The following is a 16,347-nucleotide window of genomic DNA, read 5'->3' as shown; positions in this document are numbered from 1 at the left end:
ATTACCATTTCAAACAAACTGAGTGTATTTCCTACAGTTTGTTGTTGAAATATTAACATTATAAACTGATTAAAGTTTATGAAACTTGAAATCAATGATTAGTGTTATATCTTCTTACAAATGAGAAAGCATCACGTTTCTACATTCATCCAAAAGAAAAAATGATAAAGCAAAATGTAACAGTGTTGCTATAATCTCTCTTATATAGGAAGTGTGATTATAGTCTCAAAATAAAATATCTTTTTAGCTCTGAAATAACCAAATGCTCACAGTAGACTTATTTACTCACCACTATTTTCATCTGCAGTTCCATCTAACTGAGGTATAGAAAGACTGGCTAGAAGCAAACTGTTATCACTCCATTCCATTTCTTCTTCAGAAGAGGAATCATCCTCTTCAGTTGAACTTCTGTGGTTATTTCTGCACAGTGATCTAGAGAATAGTGAGAGTCACTGATATAATCATTAGAAAAGAGCATCTCAAATGTAAATAATTTGTGTAGTTTGACTCTACAATAGTATAACAAAAAAAACTAAAACTTGTAACTTCAAAAAAAGTGCATTTACTTTATTAAAATGTTCATAGTATATGTAAATAGTTATAATAAATACAATCCTTTCCTATGAGCTAGAAGACAGCAAAACACATGCATTTGCTGCTCCCCAATGTCCTGGGTTATCAGATCTAATCACGTTCTTCCTTATATTCTCTTCATCTTATGCTCAAATATACAAATAGAATGGCGATTTCTCAAAAGGTGGCATCCTGCTATATTTTAAAAATATATAACCATTATATTCAGACTTTAAATAGAAACTATAAGATGATGAGGGAAGGGACACACAGGTTATGATTAGTAAGAAAATGACAGGTATCAGAGAGGAGCTAGGTTACAGGTATTGAGGTATTCTCGTAGGGGCTATAATGTAGGGTTACTGAGGAATTCAAATAGCCTGTGAAGTCCAAATAGTCTCTTTTAAGTTTCATCTCATATTGATACTAACCTGATATTTCCCCTTTCATCTAATTGGGCACACTTTTATCCACACTCAATTGTTTTCTTTCTCTGGTCTCAAAAGTTTAAAAATAATACCTATTATATGCAGAATGGTTTCCTTTAATAAAGCCTTTCTTTCAAAAGTCATAAAATAACTGTCCTAAGAGAAGAAAGAGACATTGGAGATCATCTAGTCCAACTTTTTCTTTTTTTGACAGGCAGAGTTAGTGAGAGAGAGAGACAGAGAGAAAGGTCTTCCTTTTCCGTTAGTTCACACCAAAATGGCTACTGTGGCTGGCACTGCGCCAATCTGAAGCCAGGAGCTAGGTGCTTCCTCCTGGTCTCCCATGCAGGTGCAGGGCCCAAGCACTTGGGCCATCCTCCACTGCCTTCCCGGGCCACAGCAGAGAGTTGGACTGGAAGAGGAGCAACCGGGACAGAATCTGGCACCCCAACCGGGACTAGAACCCAGAGTGCCAGTGCTACAGGTGGAGGATTAGCCAAGTGAGCTGTGGTGCCAGCCTGACTTCATTTCTGAAACAGTTGGTAGCTGGCTGTCCTTTTCATAATGCAGAGTGAGAACTCTCCCTACCACGTTTGATAAATGTTGTCCAGGTTCCATTGGGAAGAATGTGTCATCCAAAATCCCTGTTAAATTTTAAAGATGTGGGCCAGAGCCGCGACTCACTTAGCTAATCCTCCGCCTGGCTTTCTCTCTCTCTCTCACTGTCTAACTCTACCTGTAAAAAAAAAAAAAAAAAAAAAAAAAAAAAGAGGAAGTCAGAAAATTTCAAAAAACTGTTTAAACCATTTTCTTAAAGAGACTTCCTCTGCTGCCAAAGATCTTGAATAGCCTCAAGGTCAGTCACCTGGAAGCAATTCTCCACTTTGGGAAGAGAACCACCTTTTTCTAAACTTGCTTACATTTCTGTTTTAATGTCTTCTACAGAATTAGGTCATTTTGGTGTTTTAGGAGTTTTTGAAGAATTCTTGAACTTCTGATCTTGGTGTTGATGGTTTTGAATCTTTACAATTCTGAATTTATTTCTGTGCATTTTTGGCTGGCATATCTTGTATAGATTTCTGCATTGGAGCTTTTCAGTTTCCTCTTCATCAAAATTTTCCTCTTCTTCCTCCTCCTCGTCCTCTTCATCAGTAACAAGCTTTACTTTTTTCTTTGGTATCTTGCTGCCACCTCCAGGTACAGATCACTTTCTAGATATACTTCACAGTGTTACATATCCTCCTCCTCTTCATCTTCTGACTCAGCATCTTTCTCCATAGCTAAGTAATGCCCTCTAACATGCATAGGCAGGCCCTGAACCATACCTCAATCTTAAGACTACAGGTAGTGTTGTTTCTAAGCTCTCAAGGGAAATCATTGACTGTACAACCGTTTTCAAGTCGCCAATGCTACTTTAATTGGATTAGCTTCATAATTCATTACCTCTGCCTTCAACAATGTATATTTCTTCCTTTGTACCAGCAACTACACTGATCATTCTTAAAGATAACTGGTGCTCATTTTTTGCACTGTCAACTTTAAAGTGATCATCTTTGTCAACTTTTGGTTCACAACCAAAAAGACTTTTGGGGCCATGGTGGGGGTGGGAGATGTCATTTCCTGGTCTGTCAGCCCTTCCATGGGATCAGGACATGCACTTAGCTGGGAGATGTAGATAGATACCCACTGCTGCAAAAGACAGGCATGCAGGATATAATCACACCAGGGAAAAAGCCCCATTTTTAACGGACCAGCTTTTACTTCTGTATATAAGAAGATACCCTTGCTATCTCACAGGGTAATCTTTCCAGGGTTACTGGATCTAACTGTAAGTACTTATCTTTCTATGTTACACAAAATTCTATCTTTTCAATTATCACGTTTTTCCTGCCTTTGTCCCCTGTAGCCATATGGAATTAGTCTATGTTGTTTTGCCACATGATAACCTTTATAATAGATGAAGACATTTATCAATTGTACCATAATTCCTTTTTAATTAGCCCATTCTTTTCAAATGTTCTTCAAAAGTTAAGTGTTTACAGATCATCTAGTTTTCCTTCTTTTCTTTTACTTTCTTGATATTAAAAAAATTTTATTTATTCAAAAGGCAGAATGAGAGAGAGAAAGAGAGAGAGAGAGAGAGAGAGAGAGGTCTTTTATCTGCTGTTTCACTCCCCAGATGGTCTCAATGGCCAGGGCTAGGCCAAGCTGAAGTCAGGCACCAGGAGCTTCATCTGGGTCTTCCATGGTACAGGGGCCCAAGGACTCAGGCATTCCTCCACTGCTTTCTTAGGTACATTAACAGGGAGCTAGACCTGAGGTGGAATAGCTGGGAATCGAATCAGCTCTTATATGAGATGCTAGCATTGTAGGCAGCAGCTTAACCTATTACACTACAATGCAAACCCTTACTTTTCTCGATATTCTAAAACTATGGTACTCTGAGATAAGTGTAGCATCCAATATACACAGTAGAATGAATTCCTTCTTTTTAGAAACTATGCTTCTATTATTAAATCTGTCACTAAAATATCTTTATGAAATGTTAAGTTTGTTAAACTGGTCATGACTTTCACAGACTTGGTACAGCCAATTAACATGTAAGCATAAATTAAATCATAGGTTAAAACCATGCCTATTTTTATAGTAGAGACTATGTTACAGAGATGACTATAACATCACATCTGGAGATTTTCATACCTTGATGTATTAAGTAGAAAATAAATACTTATATACAAATGAATACTGAATTTATGGATACCATTTTTCACTTTTCAAATAATGGCTTTGGGGCGGACGATTTCAAACACAGACTCTAGAAGTTTGTCTACAGAGGTTTAATGCAGCAGCATATACAATCTTTTATACTCAGAGGCTTAATTTTTCCTATACACAGATCATACAACTCAGGGACAAACTCAAACCAATCAAGCTCATAGAGACTAATTTAGAAAACCTCATCGTGGGGCTGGCACTGTGGTGTAGCGGGTAAAGCCACTGCCTGCAGTGCCAGCATCCCATATGGGTGCTGATTCAAGTCCTCGCTGGTCTACTTCCAATCCAGATCTCTGCTATGGCCTGGGAAAGCAGTAGAAGATGGCCCAAGACTTGGGCCCCTGTACCCCTGTGGGAGACCCAGAAGAAGCTCCTGACTCTGACTTTGGATTGGCACAGCTCAGACCGTTGTGGTCATCTGGGGAGTGAACCAGCGGATGGAAGACCTCTCTCTCTCTCACTCTCACTCTTTAACTCTGCCTTTCAAATAAATAAATAAATCTTAAAAAAAAGAAAGAAAACCACATCTTATTCATTTATATTGAGAAATTAGTTCTAGAGTACCAGTGTTTGCTTCAGAGTTTATTTGCTTTAAATATTCAAATCCTTCAACCTAATCAGATTTGTAAGCCATTCCTTTCCTTCAACCTGACTCTACACATTGTTGTTCTAATCCATAGCCATTTAACTCTTCAAGGGCATCCTTTCTAAGTCTGCAGTCCAGAAATACTTTGATTTTGCCCCATTTATTACTCATATGTTAATACTATATATATAAACAGATGATTTTTCAGAAGAAATATTTCTCTTTTTTAACTTTTATTTAATAAATATAAATTTTCAAAGTACAACTTTTGGATTAAAGCAGCTTTTTCCCCCCCATAACCTCCCTCCCACTTGCAACCATCCCATCTCCCACTCCCTCTCCCATACCATTCACATCAAGATTCATTTTCAATTCTCTTTATATACAGAAGATCAACTTAGTATTTAGTAAGTAAAGATTTCAACAGTTTGTACCCACACAGACACACAAAGTATAAAGTACTGTTTTAGTAGTAGTTTTACCGTTAATTCACATAGTACAACACATTAAGGACAGAGATCCTATATGGGGAGTAAGTGCACAATGACTACCATTGTTGATTTAACAATTGACACTTTTATTTATGGCGTCAGTAATCACCCGAGGCTCTTGTCATGAGCTGCCAAGACTATGGAAGCCTTTTGAGTTCGCCGACTCTGATCTTATTTAGACAAGGTCATAGTCAAAGTGGAAGTTCTCTCCTCCCTTCTGAAAAAGGTACCTCCTTCTTTGATGGCCTGTTCTTTCCGCTGGGATCTCACTCACAGAGATCTTTCATTTAGGTCATTTTTTTTTTTGGCCACAGAGTCTTGGCTTTCCATGCCTGAGAAATTCTCATGGGCTTTTTAGCCAGATCTGAATGCCTTAAGGGCTGATTCTGAGGCCAGAGTGCTGTTTTAGGACATCTGCCATTCTGAGACTGCTGTGTATCCCACTTCCCATGTTGGATTGTTTTTTCCTTTTTAATTCTATCAGTTAGTATTAGCAGACACTAGTCTTGTTTATGTGATCCCTTTGACTCTTAGACCTATCATCATGATCAGTTATGAGCTGAAACTGATCACTTTGACTAGTGAGATGGCATTGGTACATGCCACCTTGATGGGATTGAATTGGAATCCCCTGGCACCTTTCTAACTCTACCATTTAGGGGTAAGTTGGAGTGAGCATATGCCGAACTGCACATCTCCTCCCTCTCTTATTCCCACTCTTATATTTAACAGAGATCACTTTTCAGTTAAATTTAAATGCCTAAGAATAATTGTGTGTTAATTAAAGAGTTCAACCAATGGTATTAAGTAGAACAAAAAAATACTAAAAGGAATAAAATAGTAAGTTGTTCCTCGACAGTCAGGACAAGGGCTGATCAAGTCACTGTTAGAAGTAACTCTTTCAAAATATAGCCAAATTTTATTTTGCTTGAAATATGAAGTATGAGTATGCCACCTGAAAAACAAACCAGTACTTAAAAGAGTTTTAAATAATTCAGTGTAGTTCATAAGGCATTTCATATTATGAATAGTAATTAGAGAACAATGATAATGACAAAATAAGTTATTAAAGTAACTAAAACAACTTGTAAAAGTACCTTTTTTTGGCACAATGTTCTTCAATATTGCAGTCCCATCTCTGGGACATGACCAAACTAAGCTCCATTTCCTCTTTTTCAATCTGTGGTTCATTTTCTTCATCATCACTATTTTGGAGATTTTTAGTGTTTCCAAAGGAGCAACATGAAGATGACATTCTATTTCTTTCTACCTGATAGCCATCACTTTCCAAACCAGCAAGAAGATGTACCAACGATTCATCAGGACTACTGCCCACTATAAAACAAATGAGGCAATCACTAACAAATATCTTACATTTTATAAATAATCCAACAATTCAGATCAATTACAAAATAATAATATCACAGATGCCAGCACATGGTAAAAGATTGCAATTGGTATGGTTCTCCCTTCAAAGTGTGATCCTTGGAGTATCTGCTTTAGAATAATTTAGTGACTTTATTAAAATAAACAAGATTCTCAGACCTCAACCCACTTTGACTGAAAGAGAATTTCTGGGGTAGGATTCAGGAATATGCATTTTGACGGATGGCCCAAGTATTTGTTACACTTAAGCTAGGAGCATGAAACTAAACTTGGTCACAAGAGTTCAAGATAAATATAAAACATGTAATAAACGCATGAATTAATGCAAAAAAGTACCTTGGAAATTATGTACTTTATCCCTCACTTAAGCTTTAATTCAGTTTATGGGATAATCAAAGGAAATTTGTAGTTGAAAAATACAAGACAGCTTTAAAAGTGGTTAACTGTTTACTTAGAAAACCACTTCGTATATTCTAGGATCGCTAAAATAAGAAAGAAAGATAATATCAAGAGTTAACAGGATGTGAAGAAACTGGAAGTCTCATATATGGCTAGTCAGACTATAAAATGGTATAGCCATTAGCAGTTCCTCAAATGTTAAACATAAAATTACCACATGTGATATCATCAAATATATATTTGGTTTTCAACCCCATTTCATGGCATATAAACTCTCGAAAACTTTGTAATCTTCTAAGTAATATGAGTTTTTTATTTATCTAGTTGAGAGGCAGAGAGAAAGAGAGAGAGCATGTGAGCAAGATAGAAAGAGTATGTGCAGGAGAGACCCCATCCCCTGTTTCACTCCCCAAATGCCTGTAATACCCTTGAGCTGGGTTGGACTGGGATGGTGCTGAGGGTCATGAACCCAATCCAGGTGTTCCATGTGGTGGCAGGAACTCAATTACTTTAGCCATCAATATCACTGCTGCCTCCTAGAGTCTGCATTAGCAAGAAACTGGAATCAGGAGCCACAAGTGCTGGGTATCAAAGCCAGGTACTCCAATGTGGGACACAAGAGTCTTAACCACTAGAATAATGCTTGCTGGGTGTGTGTGCGTGGTGAGTGTGTGTGTACATGTATGCACAATTGCGCTAATAGGGTTATAAACAGTAATCATCTCAAAAATGTCAATTTTACTTATATTACATTTTTAAATCATTCATTCTTAACCTAGAAATGTAATTTATTTTCCTGCTTTATAAGTTAAAAACATTAGTATTAGCAAATTACACAGGAATGTATCTCATCACTGTCCCATTTTTCAATTCTTTAACTTTGCCAAAGTTCCCTTCTTCACTACTTTTATAAGTAGAAGGCAATTTAAAATATATTAGTATATATATTTATTCAGATGGAGAAATAAAACATTTTAGACTATAAATCTCATTATTTCAGTGTGAACTTAGGATGATTTTTTTTCCTGCATGTAGCTATTCATCTACACTTGATCCTAGCCAAAAGGCCAAAAAGTGATGGCTATTCATCTAAAAAGAAAAAAAGTTCCCTACCCCTGTTTATAATACAAGTGTGTACAATAATTTTGGAATTGTCCATAAACAGTCAATTTATATTTCATTCTGATGAAAATGTCAACAGCAAAGAAAGGATAGCGTATGCAGCTGGGATCACATTCAACACTATAAAAATGAAAAAAGCAACAAAGGAAAAAACATAATCACTATACTAATTAAAATAAGAGGTATGAAGTTTAAGGATATCTTACTCCATACAATGAAATTTTAAATAAATTTCTGCAAAAGATGCCAGTAGGTTAGACTAAATTATCAGAAATATTGTAAATAGTTTATGATGCTAATGAAAATGCATTTAGTATGATTCAAAGACAATTAGAAATAACTGCTGTGTGCTATGCTAGTTAAAAATTAATGGTTTGAAAGGCACTGTCCCATGAAATTTCTGATACTAAGCAAGAAAAACAAAACAAAACCAACCTTAATGTTCTTAATGTGCTTAACTTTGGAGAATGCTAATACAAAATAAATGCCTTTACTATCCTAAAGAAATATGGTTTTACCCCAAAATAAAGTTTATAAAATTATTTTGACAATTGTTTTTTAGAAAGTGATGTAGAAAATAAACAAAGCTACCTGATTTAATCCAGAGCTTTACTGTTATTACACTCAGTATTTGCTGAACTCTTCAAGTCAAAGAAAAATATATTTCTTCTGAACACACAAACTTCCAGTGATTTAAAATGCTGAGTATTTATGGTAGCATTGTTACTTACTGAAGCTTGGTGACTCACTCAGTCTTTGGGTCAAAGGCTGAAAAGTCTGACTATGTTCCATAAGGTTCAAAATTGCTTCTTCATTAATAACAGCTTCCTCCACTTCATGTCTAGTGTGACCTTAAGATGACAAAGAACACAAAAACATTAAGGCAATAGTCTAAATCTAAAATTTATCACTTAGAATTTGTGCAAATTGGAAAGCATTATAATGTAATCCTAATTAAAATTCTAGAAGCATTAGTAACATGTTATATAAATATGTAATAAAACATAATTTAAAAACCACAGGAATATTTAACCAACCACATGGATTAATAAAAAACAAAAAACCCAAAAATTCCTTGGACTATATGAATTACCAAGGATTTATAATCTAATGCTTTCAATTCTGTTTAATACATATAGACAGTTACAAACTCTGGAAAAGAAAACAGCAATTATTATTTGAGTAAAAAAATTCTTTATTCCCTATGATTTAAAAACAAAAAATAAATTCATTTTTACACTAATTTTATACTTTTCAGAAAACCTTCCCTTTGCTATGTAAAAATACTAGTCTTTCAACAAGTAATCTTTAAAGAGGAACTAATGCACAGAAGAATTAAGTAATTTTAAGAACAAAGGTAAAATAAATCCCATATTATAACCCACTCAAAGAGACAGAGAAAAAAAAAAACACAAAGTAGTACAGGGGGAAAAAAGTTTACATAGAAAAAATGACAGGCAGTTAATATGAGAATTAACTTGAAAATAGTTCTCAGGGCCGGCGGCTGTGGCGCAGCGGGTTAAAGCTCTGGCATCCCATATGGGTGCCGGTTTTAGTCCCAGCTGCCCCTCTTCCAATCCAGCTCTCTGCTATGGCCTGGGAAAGCAGTAGAACATGGCCCAAGTCCTTGGGCCCCTGCACCCTGAGAGATGTGGAAGAGGCTCCTGGCTCCTGGCTTTGGATGGGTGCAGCTCTGGCCGTTGCAGCCATCTGGGGAGTGAACTAGCAGATGGAAGACCTCTCTCTCTCTGTCTCTACCTCTTTCTGTAATTCTTTCAAATAAATAAAATAAATCTTAAAAAAAAAAGAAAATAGTTCTTCCTTGGATCAAGTTTTATTTATTTTCATCTAATTGAAAAGCATAACAAAAGAAGAGAGCCAGGGAGGGGAAAGGAGAAGGAGGAGAGGGAGAGGAAGGGAGAGACAAAGTGACAGATCTTCCATCCACTCTTTCACTCCCCAAATGCTAAGCAAAGAGCCCCCAGCTCCATCTGGATTTCCTACATGAGTGGCAGGGAGTCAAGCACTTGAGCCATTATCTGCTGCTCTCCATGACTGCACATTAATAGGAAACTAGATGGGAAGTGGAGCAGGGAATCAAATCTAGGCACTCTGGTATGGTATATGGGCGTCCTATACAGCAGCTTACTACTGTGCCAAATGCTCATCCCACTAAAAACATTTTAATATAACTCATCATATTAACTAAGTAAAAGAGAAACTGTTTACCCCAATAAATTTAGAAAAGGACATCAGGTAATATTTAATTTACTTATCTACTCATAACTTAAGAAACAAGAAACTTTTTAGCAAACAAGAATTAAAAGGGATATTAATTTAATTAAAGTATGTCTACCAAGATTCTGTACTAAATTCCATTTTTAACAAAATATAGAAGGCATTCCATTTAAAGTCAGGAAAAAGACTATTAACATTTCTATCAATACTAGGCAGAACTATTTGGCATTACATTAAGACATGAAAATAAAAATTCTAAGTATGGGGAAGGAAGAAATAAATTTGCACATAATGACACTATATATGGAACATCCAAGGGAAAATACATCTAAACCATTAACGCTAATAAAGGCTGCTGGTTAAAAGACTAGTATGGCAATGAAGTTCCCTAATACCAGTAAGATACACTTTTTGAAGGATAAAATTTAACAACTGTTAACAATTATATGGTACCTGGAAAATGCATATATGGTAATTTCACGAAGAATTATAAGATGTTATTGAAGAACATGAAAAAAGATAAAATAAAATAAAAAATATATCATGTTTATAGATGAGATGATTTGATACAGAAACAATAAAAATGTTCTTAAACCAGTCTACAAATTCAATGAAATTTCCAATAATATCCCAACAGGAATCTTCCTAGAAATAAAACAACATATTCCTAAAATTTGCCTCAGGGAGTTTTGTTTTTTTTTTTAAGATTTATTTATTTTATTTGAAAGGCAGAGTTACAGAGAGAGGGAAAGAGAGAGAGAGAGAGAGAGACAGAATCAATCTTCCATCCGCTGATTCACTCTCCAAATGGCCACAATGGCTGGAGCTGAGCCAAGCCAAAGCCAGGAGCTTCTTCTGGTTGTCCCATGTGGGTGTAGGAGCCCAGGGACATGGACCATCTTTGGCTGCTTTCCCAGGCACATTAGCAGGGAGCTGGATTGGAAGGAGAGCAGCCTGGATTCCAACTGGTGCCCATATGGGATGGCAGTGTCACAGGCAGTGTCACAGGCCTAACCCGTTATGCCACAACATTGGCTCCAAGGGAGGTTTTTTAAAGTATCAAGAGTAGACAATTTTGAAGCTTATTAAAGGAAGAGCTGCTCTGATAAGATGTTATAAAGCAACAGGTAATATAAAAAAGCATATTAACACAGTTTGGAAAAGGACAGGGGCAGAGGAATTCAGTGAGATTAAACACCATTCAATAAATATGTGGGCACAACTAACTGAAATAAAATTTCATATGAACTGAATTAAAAGTGAAAAACCAAACTGTAGGCATAATAAGCCTCAGAATAAATAATTCAGAGAAAATTTTTATGATAGTACGAAAGCCAAACCTTCAAGGACAATATTGGCAAACTCAACACTAAAATTGGAGATATACAAAGCACTAAAATTAAAGATACATTTTTTAAAAAAGGAAAAAAGAAGCTAAGCATTTTTCAAAGACTTTTAAGAGAGAAACCTAGAGTAGGAGAAAGTATCTCTACAGGAAATATAACTGATAAAGGTTAAATATCTAGAAAATATGGGGAACTTTTACAAATCAGTGAGAAAAAAGACTCAACAGAAAATGAGCAATAAACATGAATAAGTAATTCTCAGATAAAGAAATCCAAACGGCCATTAAAGGATCTCAAACTTATTGGTAACTAAGAAATGCAGGTTGAAATAAGTAGATACCATTTCAAAGAACTGTAGTGACAAAAATTTTTATATGTATTATTTGATACAAGCAATTATTTTTGAGGCGCTCTTTGCCTATGAAAATTGCATATGAAACACGGTGATTCCTGAGTAGAATTTTCATTATTCCTTTATTTACCAGTCATGTATGGGCTAAATGCGTCACAGAAATACCATTAGAACAGATGCTGTCTAGGTAGAGGACAATATACCATCCTAACATCCGAAGTAAAAACCATTTAATACTTGTAGAGAAACGGACAAAATGTTTAGTTTTAAAATGGAACACTAATCAGCAGCTAAAATGAATGAACAAGAAAAAATTTCAAAGTTACAATGTTTACCTAAAAAGATGCTCAACAACATTAGTAAGGAGAGAATTGAAAAAACCACAGGTGGTATCTCCTTTACATCAGGATGATTCATTTAAAAAGATAGATAATAATAAACATTAATGAGAATGTTGAGCCACACAGAAATAAAAAAATGAAGCCCCTTTGGAAAAAGCTTTATTAACAACTTAAATACAAGTTTACCATATAACTTACCAATTCTACTCATTGGTATCCACTCAAGAGAAATGAAAACATATTCCTATATCCATATATAAATGTTCACAGCAACATTATTCCTTATTTTTTTCTCTGCAAAGGTAATCTCTGTAGTGATTTTTTTTCTCAAATTTGTTTAGTTTGCTATTATTTCCATTACTTTGCAACTCTTTCATATTTATTTTACATTTCATGTTTTACTATGTATAGCAGCATTATTGTAACAGTCCAAAGTGAAAACAAATATCCATCAACCAATAAATGAATTAACAAAACATATCCACACAAATGGAATACTACTCAGCAATAAAAAGGAATGGAACACTGATATTTACTACAACACTGATAAACTTTGGGAGTATTTTGCTAAGTGAAAGAACCAAGGTACAAAAGACTGCATCTTGCATGATTTCATTTATAGCATTTAGCTAGAAAAGGCAAATGTAGACAGACAAGAAAGTAGATTACTGGTTACTTGGAACTAGAGGTAAAAGCAGTCATAAATATAAATGGACCCAAAGGATCTTTGGGCTGACAGAAATGTTCTAAAATTGGATTGTGGAATTGTTCATACTATTCTGTAAATTTACCATGGACCACTCACTGAATTATACACTTAAAATGAGTGAGCATTATGCTATGGAAATACCTCAAATAAGTTGCTTAAAACTATAATGTTGAATGAAAACAGTAAGTTGGTTAAACTAGGCCAAGCAGGATTCTGTTTACACAAAATTTAAAACCTGAAATAGTAGTATATATTGTTATAGTATATATAAAAAATTGTTATAGTATATATAAATTCAAAATCACATATGGTAACAGTTTATATCAACTACAGGATGGTGCTTATCTTTATAAATGTAGGTAAAGGACTAGAAAAGAGGTTTTTTGCCATGTTCATGTTTACTTTTTAGGAAAACACACCCTAGCAAACTCGGTAAAATATTATATCTCAGTGCAGATACACAGATGGCAGTTGTAGCATTTTCTGTATACCATGTCTTGAAATGTCGTGAAAGAATGAAAAGATGTCTTGAAAAGACAACCTCACCTTTGCTCGACTCCACATCTTTATGAACTTCTACCATATTGGCTGGCGTACAATGAAGCATTTCAGGAGACAGAATCTCAGAGTGCAATGTTAACTCAGCAGAGAATTCCTGGGATCCATCACTGTAGTCCACAGATCCTGATAATGTTCTGCTTAATTAAAACATATCTTTTATAAAAAAAATTAGATAACAAATGCAATAAAATTTTTTTCTGATCTATAATAATCACTTACACAGAGAAATCATTCTGTTTGAGAATTTCCTGAAGTCTCTTCTGAAATTTTTTTTCACCTTCTGTTGCTGGCACAAACCTGCAATCTTTTAATTTTAACAATGCATTAAAAAATGTATATAGCAAATGCCTGAAATGTTTTGCTTTCTTCTAAAGTAGCTTTGAAAATGGTGGCACATTCCTATTTTTCGCTTGACATATATAATACCACATCATGTAATTCTATTATAGAATCAAACAAAAGGAAAATTTTTATTGAAGTTACAAAATTAAAGACTTAAAATCAGTTCAATATAAGTTCTGTAATTATAACCTAAATCTAAAATACACTGTTCTCAACTTATATACATATCATATACTTTGAAACTAAAAATCTTCACCTTATCAGATATATTTCTACTTTAAAAGGCACTAAAAATTCATCAAAACATTTTTACATTACTTGCTTAATAAGATTTTAATATTCTAGTTGGACTTCAATATAGGGTTACTATTGTATTTCAAATATGTATGCCTTTTTAAGTGTGTCCTCTAATCTTTTACCTTTCTTTTAAAGATTTATTTTAACTTTTTGAAAGGCAGAGTTACAAAGAGAGGGAGTGAGACAGAGATCATCCATCTGCTGGCTCACTCTGCAAATGACTGCAACAGTTAGAGCTGGGCCAGGTTGAAGCCAGGAGGCAGGACTTGCATACAAGTCTCCAAAGTGGATGCAGGGCCCAAGCACTTGGGCCAACCTCTGCTGCTTTCCCAGGCCATTAGCAGGGAGCTGGGTCAGAAGTAGAACAGTTAGGACATGACTCTGTGCCTTTTGGGATGTCAGTGCTGCAGGCAGTGGCTTAACCTGCTATGTTACAATGCTGGCCCTAATTTTTTACTTTTAAATTTTTTATTGTATCCATAGTGTTTATTGAAGTTTCCTCAAATTCTGCATGAATGTAGCAGTGATTAATAATATGAAAATATTTTCTTCCAAGCTGTCCACATTTATCAAAGTGAGAACTTATATGACATACCCAGAAACAATTTAGCAATATTTCACAGATTACTTTTCAAAGCTTAATTAACTAGGCAGTGTTTCTAAGTTGGGATTCATAGTTTTCTAAGTTTTCTATATCTCATTAGGAAACACAGAGGTCTATAATATAGAATATGTCAATTTCTTATGGAGAGAGGCAGACAGGGACACTTTGGAAATGACTGTAAAGGTAAAGAATTTTCTGGTTGTACAGGAATCGACAGGAAAAATACATAAAAAAATGAAAGGTAATTTGAAAAGTAAAATCAAATGTCAAAGGAGAAACTAAAGGTTAACCCTGCTCCATTAAAATGTTTAGTTTTAAAATTCTCAGAGTACCATTGTTTTATACCTTGTGATTCAGGTTGGCTAATTTGAGAAGTTTCATTTCTGTTTCTACGCCGCTGCTTTTCATCCTCCCATATGGCCTGTAAACCAGGGTTTCCACCAATCTGAGCTGTAATCACAATAATACGTCAATGCGACAAGGATCAAAGTTAAAAAAATACTTGCTTTAAAAAAAAATCAAACTTTTCATCATAAACTTTGCCTTTTAACAACAAGTACCTAGTTTATATTATAATATAGACAAACTAAAAAAAATCAAACTTTTCATCATAAACTTTGCCTTTTAACAAGTACCTCGTTTATATTATAATATAGACAAACTAAAAAAAAATCACTTTTCATCATAAACTTTGTCTCTAAGAACAAGTACCTAGTTTGTATTATAATATGAACAAACTATCTCACCCTACATTTATTACTTTACTTTTTAGTTTTCTTCTATATTTATTATGATAGTTCTTTTTTTGTTTTCTTCCTACAGGTACTCTGTGGTTCAACACCAAGAACCCAGTAAGTGCTTAAAATACTAACATTTCATGACAGCCAATAAATCTAATCATCCTCTCCCTGGTATACGATCTGAAAGCAAAAGGCAGAATATATGAAATTATTTTATATTGGCTAACTTTATTTAGTATCATTTTAGCTTCATATCCATACAAGCATACTCATATAAATGAAAAAAATGATAATCTTGTAAGTACAGAAACACTCTACATAACATTTGCTTCCCTAATTTTCCACTCTACTTTGGTCACTGACTTTTTTCATTTAATGTAAAAGGCAGACAGACAGAGGTCTTTGATCTGTTGGTTTATTCCTGGACCAGTCAGGCTGGTCCACCCCACATCTAGGAATTTGGGTCTCCATCTGGGTTGCCAGTCTGGGTTGCCCACATGGGTGGCCGGAAGTCATGTATTTGGGTCACCACCTATTGCCTCCTTAGGTGATCATTATCAGGAAACCAGAATTGGAAGCAGAGCTGGGACTCAAACCCAAGCACTCTGATATAGGATGTGGGCATCCCAAGTGGGTGTCTTAACAGTTGTGCAAACTGTCTGCCCCTGGGTCACTGATTTTTAAAAATAAAAACATATTGGCCGGCGCCGCGGCTCACTAGGCTAATCCTCCACCTAGCGGCGCCGGCACACCGGGTTCTAGTCCCGGTCGGGGCGCCGGATTCTGTCCCGGTTGCCCCTCTTCCAGGCCAGCCCTCTGCTGTGGCCAGGGAGTGCAGTGGAGGATGGCCCAGGTGCTTGGGCCCTGCACCCCATGGGAGACCAGGAAAAGCACCTGGCTCCTGGCTCCTGCCATTGGATCAGCGCGGTGCGCCGGCCGCAGCGCGCCGGCCGCGGCGGCCATTGGAGGGTGAACCAACGGCAAAGGAAGACCTTTCTCTCTGTCTCTCTCTCTCACTGTCCACTCTGCCTGTCAAAAAATAAAAAATAAAAAAAAA

At 35.6% G+C, this 16,347-nt stretch overlaps 1 protein-coding gene across 9 annotated transcripts in view; it reads right to left on the bottom strand.

Annotated features, from left to right (window-relative positions):
* REV3L (REV3 like, DNA directed polymerase zeta catalytic subunit) overlaps window positions 1-16,347 on the bottom strand; it is a 192,145-nt gene that overhangs the window by 87,348 nt on the left and 88,450 nt on the right. For 7 of the 9 annotated variants that reach the window (XR_011388583.2, XR_011388582.2, XR_016234543.1 and 4 more), the window contains 6 exons: window positions 14,896-15,000; window positions 13,527-13,611; window positions 13,293-13,444; window positions 8,492-8,611; window positions 5,951-6,188; window positions 290-432 (listed from right to left, as the gene is read on the bottom strand). Coding sequence is in view for 5 of the 9 variants with exons in the window: in XM_008263376.5 (XP_008261598.2) it covers window positions 290-432; window positions 5,951-6,188; window positions 8,492-8,611; window positions 13,293-13,444; window positions 13,527-13,611; window positions 14,896-15,000 (843 nt within the window). In the remaining 4 variants the exon portion in view is untranslated. The remainder of the gene's footprint in view (window positions 1-289; window positions 433-5,950; window positions 6,189-8,491; window positions 8,612-13,292; window positions 13,445-13,526; window positions 13,612-14,895; window positions 15,001-16,347) is intronic. The other 2 variants (XM_070073697.2, XM_002714920.6) reach the window with 1 other exon arrangement.

The sequence above is a fragment of the Oryctolagus cuniculus genome, chromosome 5, assembly GCF_051225735.1.
Source record: "Oryctolagus cuniculus isolate XC-2025 breed Fujian yellow rabbit chromosome 5, ASM5122573v1, whole genome shotgun sequence".
NCBI lineage: Eukaryota > Metazoa > Chordata > Mammalia > Lagomorpha > Leporidae > Oryctolagus > Oryctolagus cuniculus.
The sequence above is the reverse complement of the archived record's forward strand: the minus strand, read 5'-3'. Positions and strand labels throughout refer to the sequence as shown.